Source organism: Pteropus vampyrus, unplaced genomic scaffold, assembly GCF_000151845.1.
Source record: "Pteropus vampyrus isolate Shadow unplaced genomic scaffold, Pvam_2.0 Scaffold681, whole genome shotgun sequence".
Lineage (NCBI taxonomy): Eukaryota > Metazoa > Chordata > Mammalia > Chiroptera > Pteropodidae > Pteropus > Pteropus vampyrus.
Window position 1 is genome coordinate 767621 of NW_011889462.1, and position 27016 is coordinate 794636.

The 27016-nt window shown below is 50.7% G+C and overlaps 1 protein-coding gene across 8 annotated transcripts in view; it reads left to right on the plus strand.

Annotated features, from left to right (window-relative positions):
- RASGEF1A (RasGEF domain family member 1A) overlaps window positions 1-27016 on the plus strand; it is a 109409-nt gene extending 82393 nt beyond the window's left edge. For 5 of the 8 annotated variants that reach the window (XM_023526056.1, XM_011385309.2, XM_011385313.2 and 2 more), the window contains 12 exons: window positions 14050-14250; window positions 15703-15825; window positions 18451-18588; window positions 19491-19739; window positions 20479-20553; window positions 20945-21037; window positions 21502-21604; window positions 21687-21766; window positions 22512-22703; window positions 24284-24407; window positions 24891-24963; window positions 25208-27016. In XM_023526056.1, the coding sequence (XP_023381824.1) occupies window positions 14050-14250; window positions 15703-15825; window positions 18451-18588; window positions 19491-19739; window positions 20479-20553; window positions 20945-21037; window positions 21502-21604; window positions 21687-21766; window positions 22512-22703; window positions 24284-24407; window positions 24891-24963; window positions 25208-25232 (1476 nt within the window). In that variant the 3' untranslated portion in view covers window positions 25233-27016. The other 3 variants (XM_023526057.1, XM_023526058.1, XM_023526061.1) reach the window with 3 other exon arrangements.

Genomic DNA, 27016 nt, shown 5'->3' on the forward strand with positions numbered 1-27016 from the left:
AATATGTTCATTTTAAATATGTTGATTCTTTCAATAGAAGAACAGACTATCTTTCCATTTCTTTGTATCTTCTTCGATTTCTTTTAATAGGGTCTTATAGTTTTCATTATGTAGGTCCTTCACATGTTTAGTTAGATTTATTCTTAGGTATTTTATTCTTTTTGTTGCATTTGCGAAAGGAATTATTTTTTCCACTTCTTTTTCTGACACTTAGAATATAGGAACACTATGGGAAATTTTTTTTGGTTCACCATTTTGAACATTCATTTTGTATCCGGAAACTACTGTATTTGTTTATTGTTTCTAGTAGTGTTCTTGTGGAGTCTTTAGGGTTCTCTATCTCTTCTTAATTCCTAATAGCTGTATTTTTGCATTTCCTTTCTCCCTCTCAGCCTCCTCCCTCACTACCTCCTTCTCTCTTTGCCAGCCTCCTTACTTTCTTCCATCTTTTTGTTGATTAGAATTGCCAGTTTATCTTTTTAATTTGTGTTTTCAAAAAAAAAAATCAGCTCTTGACTTTAATCAGCAAACTATACTCTTTTATTAAATCCATTAATTTATCTTTTAGTTATTCCTTCCTCTAGTTTGTTGTACATCTGTTTTGTTTAGAAGCTCTTTTTAGCTTTTTGAATCAAGAATTTATTTCATTGTCATTTTTTCTTGTGTGTGTGTGTGTGTGTGTGTGTGTGTGTGTGTGTGTGTGTGTGTGTGTTTTAAATATATTGAATTCTGTGAATTTTTTCTCTGAGTACAGCTTTGGCCATATCGAATTTTATAAGGACTTTTCTTATAGGGGTTATTTTTCTGATGTGTCTGTAATTGGAGTTTTGATTGCTTTTAACTCAAATATGATTTAGGAAACTTTTATCAAGTGAATTTATTGAGTGAATTTTTTTTGGTTCACCATTTGTTTATTGTTATTCAGTTGTGAGTCCACATCATTCTGTCACCTGTACATTTCTGCCTGGGGACTCTATCAGGGTTTCATTGGTTCTATGATATATGAACAATGTGAATGTGTGGATGAGCACTCTGATAGAAGAACATGACATTCCATGTTTAAGGCATGGTATTTCATGCCTTTGTCTCTTCACGTTTCCATCCCCCATTTGGAGAGAATGCATGGCAATATTTTCATTCCTTCCTACCACTTGTCTCTTTGGGTATCTACCACTTGTCAGGAAGTATAGAAAATTATAATTGTCCTTCTGCCTGTCTCTCTGGTCCATGCAGAGCAGCTCCCTGCATTGTGCGAGAGCGCTGGGCACAGCAGGGAGCCAGTTCTCAGAATTTGCCTTTCATTTTCAACACTTGGCAGAAAAAAAATAGCCTGCAGGCAGGAGACTTGGGCTGGGTCCCTGGCTCTCCCTTGCCTAACGGACTGTGTGGCCTCAGGCTGTCCTTAGCCTCCTGGGCTGTACCTGGAAAGTGGACAAGAATACTTTGAAGGACGCTGTAGGGGTGTGTAGGATGGCCAGAACGGGGAAAGTCCTCTGTGAATGTCACTCATTGTCAGTGAGGCTGCTGAGTTGTTTCAGGGAGGGCCTGAATTTGAGGCTGTCCAGCACGGGGCCCCTCAGGGACACATGCATGACTGGCCCTCAGACCCTGGCCTGACCCCTAGCATCTCTGAGCCCACTGGCCCCAATCTGCATACTCAAGCAGGTATCTCCTTCTTAGCCAGGCCTCCGCCACCTCACAGGGGCCCTGACCAGCTTCCATGGACCTTTACCTTCTCCCCTACCTGCCCTAGCCTGTGCAGATGGTCTTAGGTTTGTGTCAGATCATGGTGGTCACACTCACCAGGGTTCAGACCCCAACATCCCTGCTTTGGAGTTATAAGACAGAGGGCTGGTGATTTAAGCCCTTTGGGCCTTTGTTCCTTCGTTTGGAAGATGGGACTGTGGCTGCGGTGCCAGCAGCTTATGCTGTGATGTGTGGGTAAGTACACTGCCCCAGGGAGGGACAAAAGTGACTGTGCTGCTGGTACTCCTGGGGGCTGGCCAGGTTCTGGCCACTCGGTTATGAGCCTCAGGACCAGGGGACATGGGGCATGTGGCAGAAAAGCTCCTGTGTACAGAGAATACCTACAGAGAGTGACATAGGGGGTGGGAGATGTATTTGTTGGAGGGTCAAGACACGTGTCCTGGTTCTGTTTCTGAAAGGCTGTGGCCACTGGACAAGGCCATGGCTCTCCGGGCCCAGCAGGGAGCTGGGTGCACTCTCTCTCTACCCTTGTCTAGCACATAGATATCTCTGTTCCTGCAGTGCAGTAAGGTCCCAGGGGCACCACTCTGGGCATCTACCAGGAAGATGACAATTCAAGCAAAAGAAATAGATTTTTATTTGTTTTTTAAAAAAAGGGAAAGTATTGCAAAGCCTAATTAGATGTCATTTAAAAATAAAAGAACTATATGTTTTTTTCCATACCCCAGCATCCCCAGGCAGCCTTGTGGGGGTGGGGTGGAAGCTGCCACTCACTCCTGGAAAGGCCTGAGCTATGGCCTCTCTCCCATCGCACCTGTCCACCCAGAGAGGCTCAGCCTCCTTGCCTCTCAAGGACCCCCAAGCTCTGACACAGCCCCCTCGTTTTCTCACTTGCTCACATCCACACCCTGCTGCTCCTCTCATGCTCCCTCTCAGAAACTGGGCTTCTCCCTTACAGGCCAGAGCTCCTGCAACTGTCCCGCACTCTGATCAGCAGCAGTCTTAAGCGGATGCCCCATATATCAAGAGAATCCCAGAGGAGCAATTTCACTTGAGATGGGCATCTGCACCCAGTCTCCCAGTCCCACCTCTGAGGCACCTTGAGAGGACTTGTAGAAATGTCAGGACTAGCTCTCAAGTTTACCTCAGTTTACACATTCTTTAGTCCAAGACTGTGTTCAGCTTAGCATCCAGGAAGGAGTCTGAGTTGCCTGTTCATGTGTGAGTGCTGGGTAACCCCTGTGGAAACCGATGGAATTGGCCCAAGAGGAAGGAAGCCAAAGGAGATGGGGGTGGGGAGGCCCAAGGCATTCTCCTCCATCCTTGAGGGCCCTGAATGGGAAGCCAGTGTGCCAGATGCCTGCCCTGTGGAAAGGGCAGGAATTCTCTGAAATCCAACCTGTTTGAACTCAGCCTATCCAGTCTCAATAATGGGATAGTTATTGGTAGACAATGACATTTTGTTCCCTGAGCAGCCACAGAAGAAGCCGACTGGACAGAAAGGGAGAAAAGAAGGAGGAAAAGAGAAGAGGAAAACCCCTGGACTTGGCAGAATTTATATTTAAGGAGTATGAAGAGGAGATGACAGAATTCTTTCAGTCAATGCAAATCATATTTGGAAATAGGAAGGAATTCAGAAGAAGGAACATGAATCACATGTCTGTAACAAAGCTTTAATTATCAGCATCACTCTGGGTTGGGCCTTTGTCAAGGAGGTCTCGCCAGGCGAGGTACTGCATGACTCTGGTTCGCATGGCAGTGGCCTGCTGGCTGGAGTATGTCTTACAGCTCAGAGGGCACACAAGGGTGAATATGGCCTTTCTCATGGCATCTGTGAATATGATTTCTTTTTTTTTTATGCCAGTTTATTTATTTTTTCATAATATATATACATAATTTTTTTAACATTTTATTTTTTAATTTTTCCCCCTTCCTCCTCCCCCATCTCTTCTGGTAACCAGTAGTCCATTGTGCATGTCCATGAGTCTCTGTTTGTCCCGTTCATTTGTTACTTTTAGGTTTATAGCCCACATTTGTGATATCATGTGATTTTCAAGGTTTCTGTCTGGCTAATTTTACTTAGTATGATTATTTCAAGGTCCATCTATGTTGTTGCAAATGGCAGTATTTCATCTCTTCTTATGGCTGAGTAATATTCCATTGTATATATATATATATACACACACCACAGCTTCTTTAGCCAATCATTTATCGTAGACACTTTTGGTTGCTTCCATGTCCTGCCCACCATGAATAATGCTGCTATGAACATCGTTGTGCAAATATCTTTTCGGATATGGGTTTTCAAGTATTTGGGGGTAAATACACAATAGAGGGATTGCTGGATCATATGGTAGATCAATTCTTAGTTTTTTGAGGAAACTTTGTACTGTTTTGCATAGCAGCTGTACCAATTTGCAGTCCCACCAGCAGTGTATGAGAGTTCTTTTTTCTCCACTTCCACTTGTCCTGTTGATTATAGCTATTCTAACAGGTGTGAGATGGTATCTCATTGTGGTTGTGATTTGCATTTCCCTAATAGCTAGCGATGTTGAGCATCTTTTCATATATTTGTTGACCATTTGTATGTCCTCTAGGGAGAAGTGTCTGTCCAGGTCCACTGCCCATTTTTTGATTGGATCATTTGTTTTGTTGTTGTTATTGAGTTGTATGAGTTCTTTGTATATTTTGGATATTAGGCCCTTATCGGAGGTGTTGCTTGCAAATATATTTTCCCATTTGGATGGTTGTCTCTTTACCTTGTTGATGATTACTTTTGCTGAACAGAAGCTTTTTAGTTTGATGTAGTCCCATTCATTTATTTTTGCTTTTACTTCACTTGCCTTTGAGGTCAAATTCCTAAAATCCTCTTTAAGTCCAAGGTCCTTGAGTTTAGTTCTTATGTTTCTTTCTATGCATTTTACTGTTTCAGATCTTATATTCAGGTCCTTAATCCATTTTGAGTTAATTTTGGTGTGTGGTGATAGATTTTGAAGGTGACTTTCCAGTTGTGAATATGATTTCTTGAAGCTTGGTTTAATGCCCACTGGCCTAGGAGGATGCAGAGATGGGAGCTGCAGAGATGGGAGCTGCAGGGATGGGGCCAGCCGTGTCCTCCCAAGGACTTCTCTGCTGGAAAGTCCACAGGGGTGCAGAGGGAGGAGGGTGAGGGTTAAAGAGGCCTGTCCACAGAAGTCTGTTGCCCCCTGTCACTCCCCGCCCTTGGTGGGCCCAAGCAGCCACCCTTAGGCCAGAGCCAGCTCTGGGCCCCACATGTCAATATAGGGTAGTACAACCAGGTCATGGATCTGCCTGCCTAGAAGCAAGAGGCCGCTTTTCTCCATTTTCTGTCTGTCTGTGGAGGGCCACATTGACTGTGCTGGGTATGGGGAAGTGAGAGGGGCCCCAGAGGGGGAATAAGGGCAAAAGGCAGCACCAGCCCTATAATCTGTATCTATGAAGGCAGCAGGTAACTTTGCGAAGTGCCCATCAGTATCCTGCAGTTCTGATGCCACCCAAACCAGCAGATACTAAGCATGTCCTGAGCATGGTGGCCTCATGCTTTCTCACTGCCACTTGTGAAACAGGTGCTGGAGGTGCGGTCTTGCAGAGTAGGGTCCTGGTTCCCAGTTTATAATGTGGCCAGGCCTCAAATCCAGCCTACTGGACTCCCAGCCCATGCTTGCTGCCAAACCCTGAGTATTTGTGGCATGTGGCACCAGCAGATAGGACCAGGGCTCTCTGGAGCTGAAGGGAGACACATTTCAGCTCAAATTTAGGATCACCTGAGAGCTAGGGTTTAGGGAGGGGAAGGACACCCCCCGCCCCTAGAAGGTAGCTTCCTGCTTATACCTTTCTGTTTCCGGAGGAGGGTCATTGGGGTTGGGCCCTTCCTTCACTGTGGGTGGAAAAGCCAGAGGTGGATGGGCAGCAGAGCTCGGGGAAGTGGGTCCCTTGTGGCCAAGGATCCAAGCACCTGAGCTAGAGGGCGGACAGGTCTGGGCCACCCTGGGGGCAGATGCAAGGTCTGGTTTGCTGGGCCCTGGCTTCTGGAACCTCTTAGGCCCACTGGAATCTCTGGAAATGGTGGTGAGATAAGCTCTAAGACTCTAAAATAGGTGTTACTCAAGTGTGCAGATGACACCCAGAGGGCCTGACCACTGGCAGGTCACTGGGCAAGTGTCACCTGGCCCTAGGTGGGGATTGGAGTCCAGGGACCACAGTCACAACTCCAAAAAAATCATAGGTTCTGGAGTAGAGACGGGAGGGGGTATAGAGTGAGGGAAGGAGAGACAACGGGCTCATCACAACAACAGTATTAAAGAAGGGGAGAGGAAGGAGGACTAGAAAAGGGAAGTGGGCTACACTTGGTGTGGCACCCCTGTGCCTTTCCAGCTGGAGGCCTTGGTGCCTGCTGCCCTTAGTGACCCTTGGCTGCCCCACAGGTGGGGGTGCACCCCTGCCTCTCACCCTCCCCCAGCACCCTGAAATGCAGATGAGATCCTGAGAAGCCATAGTGAAGTGACCTGTCCACTGCTGGCCCATTATTTTTTGCTGCATTTTCTGGTCTGGGAACCCAGTTGGGGAACAGCAGGATTGGAGGATGGAAGATTAAGTGAGATGGTAGGGGTAACTAAAGAGGTGCAGCTGCCTTTGCCACCTGACCTCTCCTGTTTGGGGTGGGGGGTGCATGGTGAGGCCTCATTCTTGCCATGTGCAGCAAGAGAGAGGAGGCCCAAGACACTGGCTTGCACCTCATGGCACACAAAATACAGACACAATACACTGCCATTTGTCCCCCGTGTCTCCCTGAGCCTCTATCCAAACCAAGAGGCCTCCTGGAACCCTCCTCACTCCCCTCCGTGATGGGTGGCAGAGCTAGTAGGTGAAGCAGCTCACCCAGTAAATACTTAGCTTTCTACTCCTCCCCTCTCCAAATGAGCAGACTCTTACTTATAATTTAGAGTCACAGGTTCCAGAGAGTCGAAGCCACTTTTAGCATCCTGATGGCCTTCGCCTGGCAGGAGAAGCCGTCTCCCACCCCTCCTGCCCTCAGGTAGTGTGACTAAAGAGGATCCAAAGGTTAAGCCAAAATCCTCACTGATGCAGAGGACCCCCTAAAGTTTCCAAAAGGTTCTGCATTTGCTCTAGGAATCCTGAAAATGTGGTGGGGATGGGAGCCATACATTTAAACAAACGTTTCATTTACAAATTTGATTTGACTTGCAACTTCCTACTTAGAGTTCTCTGCTGTGTAAAGTGAGGACTTCCTCTACTAACTCCTCTCCCTAGATTGCCCTCCAAGGCCTTCCAGATCTTTAGAGAGCCTCCTGGATATGAGCTTCATCCAGGAAGTCTTGGCCTGGGGAGCCCATCTGGAGACCCCTGCAGGCCTGGGACTGGGTTGTGCTGGAGGAGGACAGGGAGGGCACCTCCCAATTCCCCTCTTACCAGGAGCTGAGGGATGTCAGGGAAGGGTCCCCATGTGTCTGACTTCAGGGGCTAGGGTACATTATGGGGCAGTCTAGCACAAATCCATGTTTAGCAGGGCTGACACAGATAATTAGGATTGTTTGGGAGTTAGTGAGCTCATAAGAGGTACTCCAAGGGAGACTTTCCCTAGAGCAAATGGGATGGAAGGCTCACAGGTTTTGGGACCTGACAGCCTTGGCATCAGCCCCTCCCTCTGCTCACAGTACTCTTCCTTTTCCATAAGTCTCCTTCAAGTGTGCTCAGATCGCACTTCCTCTGAGAGGCCAGTTTTCCTACTTCTTCTTCCAGAGCACCGATACCCTTCTAACCCATAATATCACAGGGGCTTACCTGTGTGGTCATTGTGCATGCCAGCCATAGCCTGCTCCTGTGGAGGCTGAGCAGTGTCTAGGCGGGTCCTTGTAACATTTGTGAATGAATGAATCAGTTAATGAATGGGCAAGGAGTTTGTGCTCTGTGGAGCACCCCACCTGCTGCTCTACACCAGTGCACATGACTTCAGAGAACCAGTCAGCCTTCAGAAGGGTGATGGGGTCCATTTGCTGATGAGGCAGGTCTGGCCTCAGCTGCCCAAGAGTCCTGGCAGACCTGGACTCACATGGCACTGGCCTGGTCTAACTAAGCAGCATGGTTTTCTCCCTAGTCTTGGCCTCTGAGTGCTGATGGGGCTCCTGCCCAGCTCTCCGCCAGGACTGGATTTTTCTAGAACTGGATGAAACCTGAGACAGCTCCACAAATGCACCCATTCTGAAATCTCTACCGAAGTCCCTCTTAGTTAAGTGGCCCGCCAGAGTGGGGACACAGGGCTGGCACCTTGCTCCCTCCAGGAGCACTTTCTCTCTCCCAGCCAACAGAAAGGGAGACTGACAAGAAGTGTAATTTGCAGTAGCTAATTGTGATGCCCTGCAGCTTGCTGAGCTAAAAATAGTCTCCATTTTTGTTGAGTAGGTTAAAAAATAGAAGCCAGTGTGTGTGCTGTCTCAGAAAGAAGCACCCCATGCAAAGCCTAGCAGGAATGGGGCTGCTGGCTCTTCTCCTCCACGTGAAGGCAGATTCCTGGGGACTAATGCAGGATGGGCCCAGAGGACCATTTTTGTCTCAGTTATCCAGGAAGCTGGGATTTTTCTTGTCCATGGATGAGCTCTGGGAGCCCCTCCATCCCTGGAATCATATACAGAATGCCCTTGGAAAATGTGTTTCTTTGTGTGTGCCGGTGAGGGCCTTTGCCTTCATCTGATGCTCAGAGAGGGTCATGCCCAGCCAGGGACAATGATGAGGAGAAATGACAGTCCTGAGAAAGAGCAGGGCTGTGCGACAAACAGATCTGGGCAGACCTATCACCACTGCTGCCTGAGCAACCTTATGCCAGTCCTTATCTGAGAAATGGGCATCTCTGCGCTGTCCCCTGGGTTAGGGGGGTTGCATCAAGTGAGATGAGATGTGTAATGCCTAGCACACACTGGGCTCCAGCTTCTGATGATAAACATGTAAAGTATAACAAGATTAGTCAAAACCTTTACCCTGCTTTTACATTTCTCAGAAATTTCCAGAATTGCAGACTCCAGGATCTGGAAGGAGTCCTAAAATTGTGACTATGCCCTGGGAACCTGCCCTAGACAACTCCTCCTCTTCACAGTTGAATGGAGATCTGATACCATTTCTGTTCAGCTGTGCAGGAGACTGTCCTGTTCCCAGGCTGTGGTCCCCATTGTCAGTTCGGACAGAGTTGGTTGTGTCTGAGGCCAGCCAGTTATCACTGGTGCCACCTTCCAGTGTTTCTCCTTTAGGCCTTCTGTACTGAGAAATGTGCTTCATGCAGACATGTCGGGGTGGGACAGGGAATGTTTATTGAGCCCTGTCTCCCCTCTCCCAGAACGTGCCCTGAGCTAGTATTGGGAGCAGTTCACCGGGCATCAGAGGCCTGGAGGCCCAAGGGGGCCTGATGGGGCAGGCAGCGGCCTCTCCCATGTGAGTCCTGAAGGACAAGGTGCTGGTCCCAACTGACTGTCCTGAGTCCCTTCCTCCTCTCCCTACCCCTACCATCCTGCCCACAGCAAGCTGGAGGACCACAGGTTCTGCTCTCGGGAAGGGACCTTGAGCACTGGGAGGTAGGCGATGAGGGCTCCTATGAGAGCAGACTCTGGGCATGGGACACCCCAGGAAGGGTGCAAGACTGCCCCGGACAGCTGTGAGCATGACAGCTCTGCACACAGATACCGAAGTAATTGGATGTTTCTCTAGAGTCGCCATCATTTGTATTCTTTACCCAAATACTGTTTGTGACAACTTCAGCTATGGAAGTCATTTGTGAGACCATAGGGTGATGTTAGGCCTTCCCCCGGGCCTCTTTGGACCTCTCAGTACAAGAAGCAGGAAAAGCACTCGGGAAAGGATATAACCCTTACACAGGCTGGACAAGTGTGAGTGCACATGAAGAATTGTGAAGAGTAGCAACAGGGGCCTTTGGGTGCTCACAGCAGCCTCTGACTGCCATAGTGAGGCTGGTGGCCCTGGTAACAGAGAGATCTGGGCCTCTGTCATGGCTGCAGCTCCCTGGGACCAGAGGGCTCCTGGGATAATGGAGTAGGGTGCATGGTTTCTGAAGACCATCTCAGATGCAACCTGAGTTTGTAAGTAGAGGGACGGTGCCCAGGTCACAAAAGATGTACACGTGTATGTGTGTGCAGGGCTGCCCCTCCCAGAGTATGTGTCCGGCTTTGATACCCTCCTCTCTATTTTGTTGCCTGATGGGGGGCATGACCCCTCACAGCACTAGTTTACTGGGGCCACATCAGAAAGCACAGTAGCAGGGAGTGGCCCTCAAATCTCTAGTTAAATTCTCTTGACAAGGCTGCAAAAGGGAATTTCTTTCATAATCTTCTGCGAACAGTTCCTAAGACTCTCATTTGCCATCTCTCCCAGGATTTCTCAGGGCACTGGGGCTGCCTAAGTTCCCTCCTCTTACTCTCTCAAAAACCCCAGGAGTTTCTCATACCGTGGCTGCCCCCACTATGCTTCCCTCTTCTCCTCTGGGCCCCTCAGTCCAGTCAGCTTCCACGCTCTTGATGCTTTGGTGCAGTGTGTTTCTTAGAAGGTGTGCATGTGTGCACTGTGTGCACACTATGTGTGTGCTGTGTGCGTGCTGTGTGTGCACACCGTATGTGTATTCTCTGTGTATCCATTCACTGTGTGCTGTGTGTGTGCATGCTGTGTATGTGTGCACTGTGTATCCTGTGAAGCTGCATGCCATGTGTATATGGTGTATGCATGTGCTGTATGTGGACATGGTGTATGTGTGCTGTGTATATATCTGCACTATGTATACATGTGTGCATTGTGTGCTGTGTGTGCCTGTTCTGTGTATGTATATGTGCTGTGTATAAGCTCTCTGTGCACTGTGCATGTGTACATGCTGTGTATTTGTGCATTGTGTGCACTGTGTGTGCACACTGTGTGCTGCGTGTGAGCTGTGTATGTGTGCACACTGTGTGTGTGCTGTGTCTGTACTGTGCCTGTATGTGTACATGTTGTGTGTGTGTGTCACTGTGTGCATTAGTGTACATGCTGTGCTTGTGTATGTGCGCCGTGTATGTGTATTCATGTGTACAGGATGTGGGCAGCTGCAATTACTCAGAAGCTAAAGTTTTTGGCTGAGGCCTCACAAAGGGCCTCTGACCTGAGTTGCATTGACTCAGAACTCCAGACCGTATGCCCTGGAGAGGACCCAAGGATCAAGGACCATGAAATAGTCCCTCAGCTGGGCTGAGCAGAGCCTGGAGAATGGTGTTTACTTCTGTACCAACTCGTCACTGTGTGAGCACTTGTTTTGGGCTGGAAGCTGCATGCCATGTATTCTTCTCTCCTACACTCCCATACCCATGTGTGAAGTTCAGGGACCAGTGTCCCTGTCTGACAAATGTGGCCATCAGCATGTGTTGATTCTAGATGTGGGAAGGAGTACAGAAACAAGATAATGGCTGCTCTCCTCTCAGCCCAGCTTTTCTAGAGATCAGAGGCTGAGACAAAGTTCATGTGTGAGCACTTTGTTGAGGAGTGTGGTCCATGGAAGCAGAAGGGAAGAAGGAGAGTGTGTAGATGGAGAAGCCTGACAGGACTTGAGACTGTCTGTGGAGAGACTCTGTGAAGCTTTTGTTCATCAGGCGTGAGGAAGTAGAATTTACTTTCTGGCCCCCGTGTCCCATTGACCTACATTGGGTCCGGGTGTTATCTGGTCCCACACTACTTCTAGGTTGTGCACATGGACTGGATGGATCCACAGAGTACACACCAGAGCAGGAAGGGTGTGTGGCCTGCTGGTGGCCGTGAGGCCCTAGGTCAGGCCATAGGTTAGATGTGATGGCTGCAGTGCTAGGCTACTCGGGGGGCAGTGCTGGGCTACTCGGGTGGCTCTGAGGCACAGATGTGGGTGGCACATGACAACATCTTGTTCAGCTCCCAGGACATGACCACATTAGCTTCTGTTTTCTCATCTAATCCTCACCACAGCCCTGCAAGAAAGGAAGGGCAAGAAACTATACACCCAGTCTCAGATTCAGAGCCTTCTCCATGGGGTTGAAACCATGTGTGTCTCCTGACTCTATCTGGATTCTCTCACCAAAGTTCCAGACACAGAGCTGACACACAAGAAAGGACTTGGCAGTGTGGATGGATGGCTACGAGTTGGAGTGCAGACAGCGTGAAAGGAATGGAGTTGAGGGAGCCCTGGGGTGTCCCAAGGTTGAGTCACTTGTGCTGGACAACAGAGGGAGGAGCAGGCATGAGCCCTGAAGCAGGGGCAGCTGCAGGGCCCCAATGCAGCCACTTCATTCTCTGGGGAGCTACTGGAGATATGCCAGGTGGAATACCTCAGCCCAGCCTGGCAGGCCAGGACAGCCTGTGATCAGGCAGAGTGGTAAGGGAGCCCTGGAAGTGAGTGGAAAGATGGAGAGGGCAACAATGCAGTTGCAAGAAGGTCCCATGCCTTGTTGCTTTGCCCACCTGGCCTACTGCACCTGTAGCCAGCCCAATGAACAGTACTGGTGGCAGCTCATTAAGGCAGGTGGCAAAGGGTCCCTCAGACACAGCCTGTGCCAGGGCAGCCTTCCCTCCTCGCCCCCAGACTACCGCAGGATCCCAGAGTGTGCTCTGCCCTGATAGGGGCAATGAGTGTGGCCTTTTCATCTAACACCCAGGTACCCCTTGAGACTTGACCAGGAGGATACAAGGAGGACCACTTTCCTTAATAGTGCTCCCAGAGAGCCAAGTAAACCTAGGTGTGAAACAGGAAAGCACTGTCACATAACCACTGCCTCGAAACTTGGAGCTTTCTTCCAAGCTGGCAGGAGGGCCCCTCCCTCCTGCATTTGGGCATCTGGGTACCTGGGCCTGCTCTTGCACCACCTGGCCCTGAGTGGGAGGTGGGAAGCTTGCAAGGCCTGCCTTCTAGTAGAGGGTTATTCACTTTCACCTTCCTGACTATGAGCCAGTTGTGTCTTTAATTAGAAGGTGCTTGCTTTCCTACTTGAACAGAGGGGGAGCTGCAGGCAGTCAGAGGAGGTAGACTGGATGCAAGTCTGACCCCCCTCTTTCCCAAAGGGCTGGTACTTTGTCCAGGCCAGCCCCAGCTGACTTGGAGCAGAGGCATGGGTCACTCGGGCTCCATCTTGGGCCCTACAGAAGCAGGCGCAGAAAGCTGGCCCACCCTCTGTCTTCCCCATCCATCGGGCCTGGCCTCAGAAGACTTCCTGAGCTCTCCAACGATTGTGTGCATCCTCCAGATAGGTCTGGATGCAGCCAGGAGCCACTGAGGCAAGAGAGAGGCTCCCTATGCTTCCTACTTCCAATTTCACTTGGTAAACCTTGAAAAATGCCAATGCCCAGGCTTTACGCCATGCCAGTTAAATCGGAATCATGGGGGTGGAAGCTGGTCAAAGTGTTTTTTTTAACTCCCCAGGTGATTCTGGTGAGAATCACAGCTGAGAAGCACTGATCAAGTGAAGCCAGGTCTGCCCACCTGCAGGCTAAACCTCTCAAAGGGACAAACATGTCCCTGGAAAATGGGCTTGATCCACCCAGCATACCTAGGCTGGAAATCAAGGTACTGCATTTAAACAGTGGATCAGGTGATAGCACTGCTGGTTGGGGCCCCACTTGGAGCCCCAAAGCTTTAGAAGAGGATTTAAAACTCCAGAGAATAGTGAATTCTGACTCAGAAGGTGCAAGTCTCTGGTGATGCTGTGGCTCTGGGGCTGCACTTGCTTTGGATATCCGACAGGGTCTGGCTCTCTGGGGCCTCTGGGGGCTTATGTGTCTAGAGAAATCCAGTGCTTCTGTGTCCTGGGCACTCCCCATGGTCTGAGGGGAATGCTGAGCAAGCACGTCTGTGGGAGTTGGCTTCCGAGGGTGGTGACACCATGTCTAGTGTGCAGCATTTTCCAAAGTGAGCCTCTGAGCCTCATTTAATCCTCTCAGCAAGACTCTGAAGTAGTGCTCTCTGTACCCATGGTACAGTTGAGAAAATTAAGGTTCCTAGTGGTTGAGGATTCTGATGAAGCCACAAGTGGCAGAGCCAGGCTCTAACTCAGGCCTCCCTGGCCACCTTTGCTGTGGTCTTGGCACAGCTGCAATCTAGCTGTGTGACCTGGGGCACTTAGCCTCTCTGTGCCTTGTCTTTATCTGCAACATTTGGAAAATAATGGCATCTCTTGTGGGGTTAATATGAGGATTAATGAGATGATTCAGCTCTTGCATTAGTGACACTGATGGTGTGTATGAAGTACCCATGACAGCCAGAAGGAGGGCCTGGCAGAGGCATCTTTAATGCTTCACAGCCTCATTCTTCTCTTACAGGAAACTATGCCCCAGACATCTGTCCTCTTCTCCAGCATACTCAGGCCCAGCTGTAGTGGACAGGTGCAGCCCAGCATGGGGGAGCGAGGAGGTGGGGCCAGCAGCTCCAGGGACCTCATCTTCCAGGATGGATGCCTCATCTCTGGATCCTTGGAGGCCTTGATAGAACACCTAGTCCCCACAGTGGACTATTACCCTGATGTGAGTGCTTGGGTCTGGAGAAAGGTGTGGGCTCCAGAGAAGGCTGCTTCTGGGATGGTGGGAGGGGGAGCAGATAGAGATGAATGGAGTAGCAGGGAAGGGGCAGGGTGGGCCAGGGGGGAGTCATTTCCCTGTGCCCTCCAGGTGGGTGGAAGATGGCCCTGGTGGCACAAGAAAGAGATACACGAGGGGCTGGGACAAGGGTCTGAGTTCTGGGCAGGGTCCTGGGGGAGGAATAAAAGTCTAAAGGGCCAGACCAGCACCACAGAGTCCTGGTGAGGGCCTGCCCTGCACAGGTCCTGTTCCTAAGCCAGAAAGTTTGCTTTGTGCATGAACCACTGCCACGCCTGTGGAGCCTAGGACAAATCATGCCCACACGAGCACAGCTAGCCTTCACCTACAATCCAGATGCCCCCTCTTCACCTCAAGAAGACACGAGCACATTTTTGGAACAGAGAGAAAGAGTTCTCTTGTCATATGTGGCTTCCCTTCTGCAGTAGTGGCTCTAGGTCCTTTCGAGAGCAGAGCTTCACAGGCCCTGACAGTGCCCACTCCATCCCCAGTACAGAGCTGGGCTCCCTGGCCTCCATGAGTGAGACACCACTGAGGGACAGTGGGGGAGGAATTGCTCTTCTCTGCCCTCCAGCTTTTATGTGATGATGCTGGAGGGTCAACTAAGCTTCTGGGACTTCCTGGCCCACCCAACATATCAGGACTCCTCCATCCTTCCTGGGCTCTGTCTACTCTTCCTCTTCCCACCCCATAAACCCTCTCAGGACCTGTCTGGGGCTTCTCCCTGCCATCGTTCAGCTCAGATCATGAGGAGCCCTCCATGCCTTCAGCACAAAGCCCAGTGATGAGAGTCGATGGATGTGGGACAGGGGCCCTGGCGAGGCAGGTGGAGACAAAGCCCTCAGCTGGTTAGTGATTGTACAGGGGCTAGCAATAGTCCCTGATGCTGGTACAGGGTCCAAGAAGGCCTAGCCCTGCCCCATAGATAAGCTGGTGAGGATCTGGAGATGAAAGATGCTTGGAGCTTGGCCCAGGGAGCATCATGGTCTGAGCACCAGGCTCATACAGGCCCGGAGCTTCCTGCCAAACATACAAGGTTGGGTTAGTGCCCATTGCAGGGTAGGACAGAGAGTGGGGAGAAGCCCAGCAAAGCAAGACTGCTGGAAGCTGAGCTCATCTAGGAGGCCTCTGTGAGCCACTGCGACGTGGGGTTGATCTGTGCCTTGCAAGTTGGGCAGGATTCAGGTGACAGTGAGAGAGAAGAAGGGCATTCATGGTGTAGTAAACCATGCAAAAACCATGACTACTGCATGGTGATGTTGGGCTTGGGAGGCAGTAGGGTGACGTGTAGCAGCAGGCTGTGAGTGTACCTGGGGGCCACGCCAGGCCTGACTCATGCTTTGCCCTCTGTTCCTTTTCTTCTTTTTTTCTTTTCTTCAGAAGACATACATCTTCACATTTCTCTTGAGCTCTCGGGTCTTCATCCCACCTCATGACCTGCTGGCCCGTGTGGGGCAGATCTGCCTGGAGCAGAGGCAGCAGCTGGAGGCCGGGTCTGAGAAGGTACATGCATGCTGATCAGATGGTGCCTGTCTCCATGCCTCTGGCTACCCATCCCGTTTCTGCTCAGAATAAGCAGATAGGACAGTGTCTGGCTGAGCCTGGCCTGGGGCCCTTCCTGATGGCGGTAGGTCTGCTGGTCTCTGCCCTCCTGGCACATCTGGGGTATGGCTCCCCTCCCACGATGCTGAAAGTAACTGCTGTTGGTAGGCACTTACACCCCCTCCCAAGGAAGGGCCCCAGTGGACAGCTCCACCAGCTTTCCTGGTCAGTGCCAAGAACCCCAAAATAGAGGCCTGGCTGTAGCTGGTGGAAAAGAAGCCAATGGGGCATGAGTCACTGCCTCCTCTAAGTGGGTCAGGTGGCAGCACTCTCAGGCTGGCACCTGTTCATTAGAGCTTTCAGTAACTCAGACAGGGCTGTTTGCCACTGTTGTCTCTTCTGTTTGAGCCAGGCTTTGGGCAGTTAGGATGGTCAAGAAACCACAGCTCTACCCTGAGGCCCTGGGGCAGGGACTTGGGGTGAGGTTTTAGAAGCCAAGGGTCTGGTAGAGAAGAAAGGGTGGTGGGCATGCTGTCAAAGAGCTGGCAGAGCCTAGTTCGGGCTGTAGCAGAGCATGGCCTGTCCCCATTTACTGATGACCTTCCCCTCCACTTTCCTTCTGTGAGGCTGGGCCCTGAAGGATTGCAGCAAAGGCCAGTGAATGCCATGTCTGCTCAGAGTCTCCTCTCCAGAGGGGCTTTCCCAGGGTGCCACAGGGCAGGGATGCAACAGGCACTGACTACAATCTGGAAAGACTCTGGAGGGGCAAGTGGAAATAAATCAGAGTGGGGTGAGTGAGGGGGCTGAAGGTCAGCATGGGGACAGTAGCAGCCTGGAGTGAGCCTGCTAGCCTGTGTCCATGGTGACATGCACAGCTGGGCCACTGAGGAAGGAACACAAGGCTCTGGTTCATGCTGCATGTGGGTGTTGTAGGCATCTGAGGGAAGGTCAGCAAAGCCTTCTGGGTTGCCCATGCACTGGATTCTGGCCAGAAGCAGTGGCTGCAGGAATGCAGGGTCATCTGAGAGAGGCTCTGCCAGATATGGGAAGCCATCACTAAAGGACCGGCTAGGGGCATGGGACAACTTGAGTCAGGTCGGTTGGAGGCAAAAGAGGGGCGCAGGAAGATGCAGGACTGAGGGATGGTTCCTCCAGGAGCTTGGCTTTGAAAGCAGTCATGGCCACCCAGTGGGTGAGATGGTCCAGGTTGGGCAAGCATGGACAGGTGAGCAGGGTAGGGAAAGGAGGAGCAGTGGGGGCGCAGGAGACGCAGGTGGCAGGGGGTGAGGCGGCAAGGTTCGTGTGGGCATTTGGGGGGATGCTCTGGCATTTCCTCCTCTCTCCTCCTGGACTGTGCATGTGTGTAAGCCTGGAACTACAGCAAGAGTGCCAGGACCACCTTTAATGACACAAAGTGGGGAGGAAGGCATCTCCACGGGTCTGTGCCCCTTCCCAGCACTTGCCAACCTGCTTTAATAGAAAGGGGACAGGCAAGAGCCTCTCCTTTATTACTAATGAATTTTCTTGGTTTTCACTTGTTTTATTTTATCAATAACTTCTAATTACAGCAAATGAAACTAGTTTTCTATGCCATGGTAGTGTTGGGGCAAGGTTTTTGAAAATGAATTTATTTAAGTGAAAAAGAGCTGACTTAAGGGTGTCAATCCTTAAGTTGGCGCCAATTTCATACCAACAAGAACTCCCAATTTGGGGTGCAGTGAAAAAGGAACTTTATTTAGTGCAAATGCTCAATTATGAAATGGCATGGCTGTGAGAACAGCTCGGTAGTGTTACAGCTCATTTATGAAACAGCACAGCTGTGAGGCAGCCCTGGGACAAAGCAGCCCCGCGGTGAGGTTCTTCTCTGACTACACAACTCTGCTCCATGCCACCTGCTCTTGTGAGAAGTCTTAGGTCTTTCAACCACAGCAGGAGAAACCCAGTCTTTGGTTTTCGGTGAAAAGAGAAAGTGCACTCTCCAAGCACCAGGGGAGCTGACTTATATATGGACAGAAGTTCTGCTCCTGGTTCCGGATCGGTTTGTCCTCATGCAAAACCTCGAAGTTTGAGTGGTCCAAAAAGCACTGTCCTGATTGGTCGGAATGGAGCTGTTCTGGCTGGTGGGTAAAGATGCTAATGAGGATATAGTGACACAGCTCTGATTGGAGGGGAAAGTGCCAGTCTTATTGGTTGAAGTACAATGCAGACACTCCTTTCCAAGGGTTGGCTCTGCTGGCAGGAACACAGGACAGGCAGGTAGTTCAATGCAGACTTCTCCCTGACGTGTGGCTTTTGCAAGGGGCCTCTGTTTAGAAAAGGCTGCAAGTCTGTCTTTTTAAAATTTGAACCCAGTTAGCCACCAGGAGTCCTTCTTGGTAAGTATCTTCTTTCTCAGGGTCTACAGGGGGAATATGAAAGAGAGCAGGTATGACAAAACTGAAGGTGGACTGTTTAGGGGTTGTCCCCGCCCATCAGCCCTGCTCCAGCACAGAGTCAGGGCATAGGTGCTGGAGGGTTGGTGTACCATTTGTCATCTCGTTACTCACTCTGGTGGGTCAGGCTTCACTCTGTGCCCTGCCACCCTAGGCCAAGCTGAAATCCTTCTCTGCTAAGATTGTGCAGCTGCTAAAGGAGTGGACAGAGGCCTTCCCCTACGACTTCCAGGATGAGAAGGCCATGGCTGAACTGAAGGCTATCACCTACCGGCTCACACAGTGTGAGGAGGTAGGGTCCTCCCTCAACTCTTGATATGTGTGTGAGGGGGGGTCTACTCACACAGGGGGTGGGGTCCTTAGGGACAGCTCTGTATGTGGTCCTCTTCTCTATCACTCCTCCATGAAGACTGCTGGGTGGCTCCATTTGGCTATCTCCCCTACCTTGGCAAGTAATAGGCCAGACTGGCCCTTGGCACCATCTGCATGCAGGAAACCTTGAGCAGTAGGGCTAGATCTCACCCTGAGAATGTGGAATGATCCCAGGCCCCACCCTCTTCTGGACCTTGGATAGGTGGAGTGGGGGCATCTAGTGAGAGAGGTAAGAAGCTGTTTGGTTCCCGGTCTGTTCTTGGCCTTCAATGGAATTGGGAACCTGGAGAGCCAAGAGGGAGCCTGGGCTGGCTGTGCCTCAGTAATGGAAGTGCTCCATGTGCTCAGCAGCTCCTATCTGGCCAGAGGGCTTAGAAAGCCCAGGGAGAGCTTTGGGAGGGGCCAGGGCTGCCCGCACCCAGGGAATGAAGGCTCCTGGCCCCAGAGGAATCCCTTCGGGATGCCTTCATCCCTATTATGGGCTTCTCTTGCTGTAGGATGGCCCTAAGAAGTAGCTTAGCTGGCCGCCTCTGCCTCCAGTAAAGTCACACTTTTCAGATCCAGAAGCCTAGCTCTGGCCCTGCTCTGGTTCTCGGATTCCTTCTTCATAGGACAGCCCACTAAGCCACCCTCTTTAGCAGGCCTCAGAGGAGCCCACACTATACTCCATTGTGTTAGGTCCAAGTGCTAATGGCAGGTTTGGGTAGGGCATATGCCCTCAAAGTCAGGCATGGCCCTGGAGATGAGATGGGTGTCTCCACGGAGGTGGTAGTCTTGCCACTAGCCTGCACTGGTAACTTCATCCCTCCCTCACCCCTACAGGAGAATGGCACAGTGAAGAAGGCCATCACCCAAATGATGCAGAGCCTGCTGCTATCCCTGGCTGCCCGGAGCCAGCTTCAGGAGCTTCGGGAGAAGCTCCGCTCGCCAGCTCTGGACAAAGGGCCTGTCCTCAAGGCCAAGCCACCAGCCACTCAGAAGGATATCCTGGGCATGTGCTGTGACCCCCTGGTGCTGGCCCAGCAGCTGACTCATATCGAGCTGGTCAGTGCTACAGTTTGCCTGCCCAGGGTACGGCTGGGGTTACATTACTCATGCTCACCTAGGGCCACTGGACCCCTGGCCTCTTTCTCAACATAGTGCTGCAGGGCCTCCCTGGCTGAGCCGACTAGGGTATTAGGTGAAGTCTACTTGCTAGCCCTGACCACTGTCTCTGGCTGGTGTGTGTCTACTTGAGCAGCAGGTTTCTCTGTGCCTGGTGCCTGGTTCCCTAGGTTCACCGCAGCCCTGTGTTCATGGAAGGGGCTGGGACCATGAGAACCAAAGTAGCCCCAGGAAGGAAGTGAGGGGCTTCAATGGTGAGAGTCAGGAAGGAAGTGAGGGGCTTGGACGGAAGTGAGGGGCTTCAATGGTGAGAGTCAGTTAGCCAACTCTGTCACCTCGTCCTGCCTGTGCCCTGGGCTGAGAAGGTCCCCTGCATACCCTGAGGCTTCCACCTCACCTCCTTTCAGCCCTGTCCTCTCCTCTCTAAGTGTGTGTGTGTGTGTGTGTGTGTGTGTGTGTGTGTGGTGGGGGAGGGGTTGGCTTCCAGACTCTTTGTGGTGGGGGTGGGGTGGGGTGGGGCGGGGGGGGGGGTGTTGGGCAGGGCCTGCCCACTGGCTAGGTGCTCTAATCAAGGAGGGGCCATGGTGCCCACGTGCAGACAGGTCCTGACTGCTTCTGTGAACATGCCCTCTACCCCGAGTGTGGGGCTTGTCCAAGGATAGCAGGCTTAGCACTCCTCTTCTGCTGTTTCCTTATCCCACCCCAGGAGAGGGTTTGCAGCATTCACTCCGAGGACCTGATGCAGATCATCAGTCACGTGGACTCTCGAGACAATCACAGGGTGAGGGGCTGTGGCCTGAGGGTAGGCTTGGCACTTACACCCCATGCAGGGTAGGTGGGGTCCTGACCCAGCACACCTGAGCACCTCTGGAGAGTCTGGCCTCCTGATGCCTCCTGGTGCCTGTTCCAGGGTGTCAGCGGATAGCCATGTAAGATGATGCATACTTGGAGGGGGCCCAGCATTCTCAGGGCCATGGACAACCAACCTGGCCTCCAGATCTAGCCCTGGGCATCTTGGAGACCCAGGCTAGCCAAGGGGATCTGTCTAGTTGCCTCTATCCCAACATAACTTTCAGTTTCCTCCCCTGGCTCCTCAGTTCTGGGGACAGGGCTGGGCAGCACCCGCTGGCAGGGTCCTTGGGCTTCTTGTGACCTGCTGTGTCCCCCCCCAGTGCCGAGGGGACCTGACCAAAACCTACAGCCTGGAGGCCTACGACAATTGGTTCAACTGTCTCAGCATGCTAGTGGCCACCGAGGTGTGCCGGGTAAGCACTGCACAGTGGACATGGGCAGGGTGATGCCATCTCCTAGCCAATCCCATGGTGCTGCCTGAGGCATCCTCAGATGCTTCTGCTCCCTCAGATGTTGAAACTTTGAAAGTAGGGATAGGAAGCCTCCATTGCCAGGGCCTTGGAGGTGCCTTCTTGCCCCCATGTCCAACAGTGATGCCTTAAATTACAACCAAGACTCATTCATGTAGTGCACCTTGTGGCCAGCATGGTCTGTGAGCTCATTTGGGGTCCCTCAGCCCTCTCTACCTGCCCTCTTCCTCTGCCTAGAATCAGAGATACCACAGTTGCATTTCCTCCCTCTGTAGCCTGCCAGCATCCCCCTTCCCTGGCAGCTCTGTGGGTCCTGGGCTAATACCAACCTGGTGTCCTTCAGGGACTGGTAGTAGAGGGGAGGACCCCTTGTGGGGCTCACACTGAGGCCACTGGCCCCCCTTCAGGTCGTGAAGAAAAAGCATCGGACCCGCATGCTGGAGTTCTTCATCGATGTGGCCCGGGAGTGCTTCAACATCGGAAACTTCAACTCCATGATGGCTATCATCTGTGAGTGTCTGGGCCTGGGGCTCCCCACCCAGCTTCTGCATGCCTCCCCCCGCCACCCGACCTTACCTGCTGACCTTTGCAGCTGGCATGAACCTCAGTCCTGTGGCGCGGCTGAAGAAAACATGGTCCAAAGTCAAGACAGCCAAGTTCGATGTCTTGGAGGTAGGCACCCAGCCTCATCCTGTGTTGAGAGGTGGGCCTCCCATTGCACTCTGTTCCTCGCTCAGGACTTTCCTACAGTGCTGGAGTGTATTGAGCAGGCCTGACCTGACCACCCTGGTAAGGCAAGTGGCCTGAGCTGTCCTCAGCCCTCACTTTAGTCAGATCTAGCATCGCCCAAAGCAAGCTCTGGGGAGTAGTTAGTAAAGAGTTTGGCAAAAGTGGGCCTATGAGCCCTGCATTGGGTGATGCTGACTAAGCAGAGACAAGCCTGTCCCTGGCCCAACTTTTCATGGTCCTGGATCATCTGGGTGACCCAGAGCCTGACAGGTAAGTTCACTCACAGCCTTTTCTGGATGCATTTGATCACAGAATCCATTTTTTGAAAACATGTATGTCTTGTGTAGTTGATCAGATTTGGAAGATGTCGGTCTAAGCAGAGGGGCTAGGAAAGGATTCGAAAGGAAGTTTTGAAAGGAAAGAGGTGTGTGAGGGCTGCAAGACCTCTATGGCTTTCCCAGTGGTGCTGAGACTCAAACCTGGAAGGCTTTGGCCCTGTGCTCAGCTAGGTACCTCTGAGCTTCCCTCCCTGGTGCTCACATCTGGAAAGGAGGCCTTTTCTGGTGATAGTCTGAGGCACCCAGAAGGGAACTGCCTTCCCTATCATCTGTTTACTCACTCTGCTCCATAAAGGGTGTAGGGGTAGCACTGCCTACGTGTCCCCATCCTCCTTCCTGTCTACCTACAGCACCACATGGACCCATCAAGCAACTTCTGCAACTATCGCACAGCCCTGCAGGGGGCCACACAGAGGTCCCAGATGGCCAACAGCAACCGAGAGAAGATTGTCATCCCTGTATTCAACCTTTTTATTAAGGACATCTACTTCCTCCATAAAATCCACACCAACCACCTGCCCAATGGGCACATTAACTTCAAGGTGAGCTTAGCCCCACTGCAGTGCAAGGGGAGGGGCCAGGATGTCCTAGCACAGGGCCAGGCAGCCCTTGCAGCTTTGCCCAAGGGCAGGTAGAATCTATCCGTGTCAAGAGAGTGGCAAGGTGTGGCTCTGTAGCAAAAAGGTCTTTAGAACTGAAAGTTCCAAAGTGGGTCATTTGACCTCCAGGTATGAGTTTATCCCTGTCCTTTTGGGTGGCTGGTCTGGTTAGAGGGTTTGGAGCCACAGGGAACCTGCATTTGAAGCAGGACTGGGCCCTGCACTGAGAGAAAGGGTTCTTGACTGAGTACAGGAAAGAATTCAAGCCCACACCAGAGTTAGAGTTAAAAAGAAAGTTTATTAGAGAAAGGGTAATGCTCCATAGACAGAGTGGTCTCCTCTCAGAGACAAAGAGTAAGAGAGGCTGAGAGAGACTCAGAGGGCCAGAGATGATAGAGAGAGGGAGTTGGAGACAATGAGAGGGACAGAGAAAAAGACAGGAACTGAAAACAGACAGCGAGAGGGACCCTGAGTGTTCTGGGAATTCAGTTTATATATATATCATTCTGAGTTTCTATGAATTACTTTGTTTACCCATTTTCCTTTAATGGTATGGATATACAGTGTGAAAGGATAAAAGTATATGTAGCATGAAAAGATAAGAATATGTAGCATGAAAGGTCTGCTGGCAATTCTCAGCCTTTGGTTTTAGCCGTAGGGAATGAATGGTTGTGTTTATTTTGTGTAGGGTGTGACTTAAAGACTTGTTTTTCTGTTTTCTCTTCCTGATGTGGGGAAATGGTTTGTTAGCAATCCCAGGAGAAATCTTCCTTTGTTCTGTAGGTTTCCTCATGGTCTGGCCTTAGGGTTGATCAGAACATTGCAGTCTCTTAAATATAGCTTGATTTAACATTTACTTCTCTTGCCTCCTTCCTATATTATATTTACCCAGGATCCTGGTCCCAGCACTGACCTCACCAGGGAGACAAAGAAGGGGATACCACTGAGGGTTTGGTAATCAATAAGGCTTTAGACAAAGGGAACTCAGGCAGGGAGGAAGAGGCAGCAAAATTCCAGGTGGAAGTGAAGTCTTGTCTGGCTAAGGGCAGGAGATTAGAACAAAGGTGATTGGAGAGGTGTATGGGGAGCTAGGTTGTCCAGTGCTCACCTCATACAGGTAAGGGGTGGGAGACAGTTATAGATACCCACAGAAGCCCCCAAATGAGATCATGGCACATTCTGGTTGGTGGTACTGTGCTGGTTTTGGCTAGGATGCCTGCTGGAGCCTGGGGTCACAGATGGGGCCCTATGGGGTCCCTGCACAGGGGAGGCACAGACCTTGCTGCCAGCCTGATGCCTGGGCAGAGGGCAGGACAGTGTGTCCTCTGGGATACAGGCTGGCTCTGACATTGCATAAAGTGCTTCCATGGCTATGAAGTCAGCTGTGCAGGGCCACTGTCCCATCTTGATAGGACCAGGGAAGTGAGCAGCAGACTGAGACCAGAATCTATATCCCCTGCCCCTGACCAGACTTCTAGCTTAAGATGACAAGTGAACATCGAATTTGTCTTCTGCCCTTTCAGAAATTTTGGGAGATTTCCAGATTGATCCATGAGTTCATGACATGGACACAGGTAGAGTGTCCCTTTGAGAAGGACAAGAAGATTCAGAGTTACCTGCTCACGGCACCCATCTACAGCGAGGAAGGTGAGGCTGCGTCTGCACAGCAGCAGCCCCCTCCCTCTTGTCCAGGGCCCATGTGCCCTCTTGGGGTCACCCTGGGGGATGGGCCTGATTGTTAACCCTGTGCTACACAGGGGAGGCAGGGGTGAGTACATGAGGGTGGGTTGTGGGCAGATGACAGATAAAGGAGGATAAAAACAAGAAGAGACCAGGCTTCATTGGTCACTTGAGAGAGCCAAAACAGGGTCGGGCCAGTGCTGCAGAACGAGGCACCTTCTCAGAATCCCCGAGCAAGTGGCTGGGAGCCCTAGGCCTGATGTGGTCTGGAACCTCACATCGCAGAGACCTATGGATAAGCCCAGGCTGGAGGTCACGGTCTCCTTGGTCCAAGAGTTCCTTCTTGGCCTAGCTACACCCCTATTGTGAAGTTTTAAAAGGGATAATTGGCATGATAGGCAGGCTAACCACAAGTAGACATGGATTCTGATGGTCTTCCCTGTCTCTCAGCACTCTTCATTGCCTCCTTTGAAAGTGAAGGTCCAGAGAACCATATGGAAAAGGATAGCTGGAAGACTCTCAGGTAGGAGAACTAAAGGGACAGTCCTGCAGGCCTCCAAGACCAGCCCCATGCAAGGAAGGGAGAGGGCTGCGGGGAGATATCTGCCCTTTCGAAAGGCAGCCGGGGGAGAAGGGCAACCCTGGTGCAGCTGCCAGTTAGAGGGAGGCTGAGGACTTGGGGTTTGAATGTCCCCACTGCCCTTTGCTTGCTCAGGGGAAGGGCCTGCTGGTGTCTGACCATTTCCTTGTGCCCTGTCCATCTTTAGGACCACTCTCCTTAACAGAGCCTGAAGATGTGGATGCCGCCTGCAGACACGGGATGAAGCACACACGTGAATCGTGTTTTAATCTTGATATGGGTTGAGATGTGGTGGCCTCACTGGTTGAGGTCTATTTTGTATATAACTTTTATGGGATAAAATGGTAATTATTTCATGTATCAACCTTTGGCACAAAGTTTTTTGTTTATTTTAAATAACAGGGCAGGGCCCTGGTTTGGGGAGGGATAGGGAAAGAGTATCATGGGAGATGACATCCATGATAACATCTCATTCTAATGAAATGTAGATTTTTATTTTCTGCTTTTGATTATATCCACATTGTAGGAAAAAATATATATATAGATATAAAAATCAACTAAAACCAATGTGAGCCCTGCCTGCTTGGATGCCCTTCTAGCCCTCTGTCTCTGATGTCGGGGCTAGTGCCTTAGAGGGTACTGGGGAGCTCTTTCTCATTCTGCTCTAGCCTGCACCCAGCAGTGCCATGGGAGGCACTGGGAAAACTGGGCCCTAAACTACAGGAGCCTGCCCTCAAAACATGGGCCACTAAGGTTCCAGGTTCCAACAAGGCCTGAGAGGCCAGGTGGTCTTATTTGCGTACTTTTGGAAGTGAACCTTTAAATATGAGCTTTCCAAAGTTTACATTTTCCTTTTACTTTATCAGGGATTTATGGGGTTGGGAGGGGCAGAGGGACACCTGACAGCATATTTTCTGTTGGAATATGTCTGGCAAGTCTTTCTTCAACTACATTTTAGGAAAAGAGGATATCTAAAATAATGTAAGGTGGGAGGAGTTGTGGAATTGTCAGTTTTCCAGGCTGTGACTGAAAGACACATTTACCTGTAATGAATAACATACAAAGTAGACTTGAGAATGGAGACATTTAAGCTGTTTTTGAAACCCAGCTACAAAGTGAAAAGAAGCAACTCATAAGCCAGTATTCCAGTGGACAGCCACCTCCTCCCCTCTGGGTGGCGGCTTCTCTAAGGGAATCTGAAACAGAAAATGAGCCAGGCCAGTAACTGCTGGAGCCCATGCACATATAACTGCTCGACGTTTGGAGGTATTTTCCACTCCCAAACTCGAGCACACTCATTTTCTGACTTCCTGGCTGTGACCGCCCTGTTCTCTTGAAAGGGGAAGGTGGGCCATCCACACTGACTCCATCTCCCTTACGGGGGGCTTTGCACAAGCAGATTGGGAACTACTTACCCTTGTCTTACTTCACACGCCTGTCTTCTGCAGAAGTCTGCAGTTGGAAGGCCTGGTGAGGATGGGCCAGTTAGTTCCTAATTCCCACAGCTCCAGAAGAGCCTGGAGATGTGAAGGCGAGGCTTTAGGAAGGAGGTGGCTCTGTGAGCCTCTGCTGATGTTATCTTCAGCCCTGGGTAGAACAAGAATATTTACACTGTATTGTCACAGTGTTTTTGCACTTTTCAGACATTCTAGATAGTACATATTGTCTATTGATAGTACATATTACTTTGTTTATGTATTTGAGATAAAGAAAGGCTTAAAACTTGAGAGTATATATTTGGAATACAATATTAGAACATTTTCTGTATGTGCATTAAGGAGCTTTCCCATCATGTACACTTCACTGGGTCCTCAATTTTAGTACCCACCTGATAGTGTCTGCGTTTGACACTTTATTTTCCCAATTGGATACATTTCCTGTGATGTTTTGGTATTTTGAGATGAACTGTGACTATAAAGCTGTACTGTAACGCAGGAATGTCAGTGTTGGTGTGACTGGATGTATTTGCATCAATAAAAGAACACATTGCTCCCTT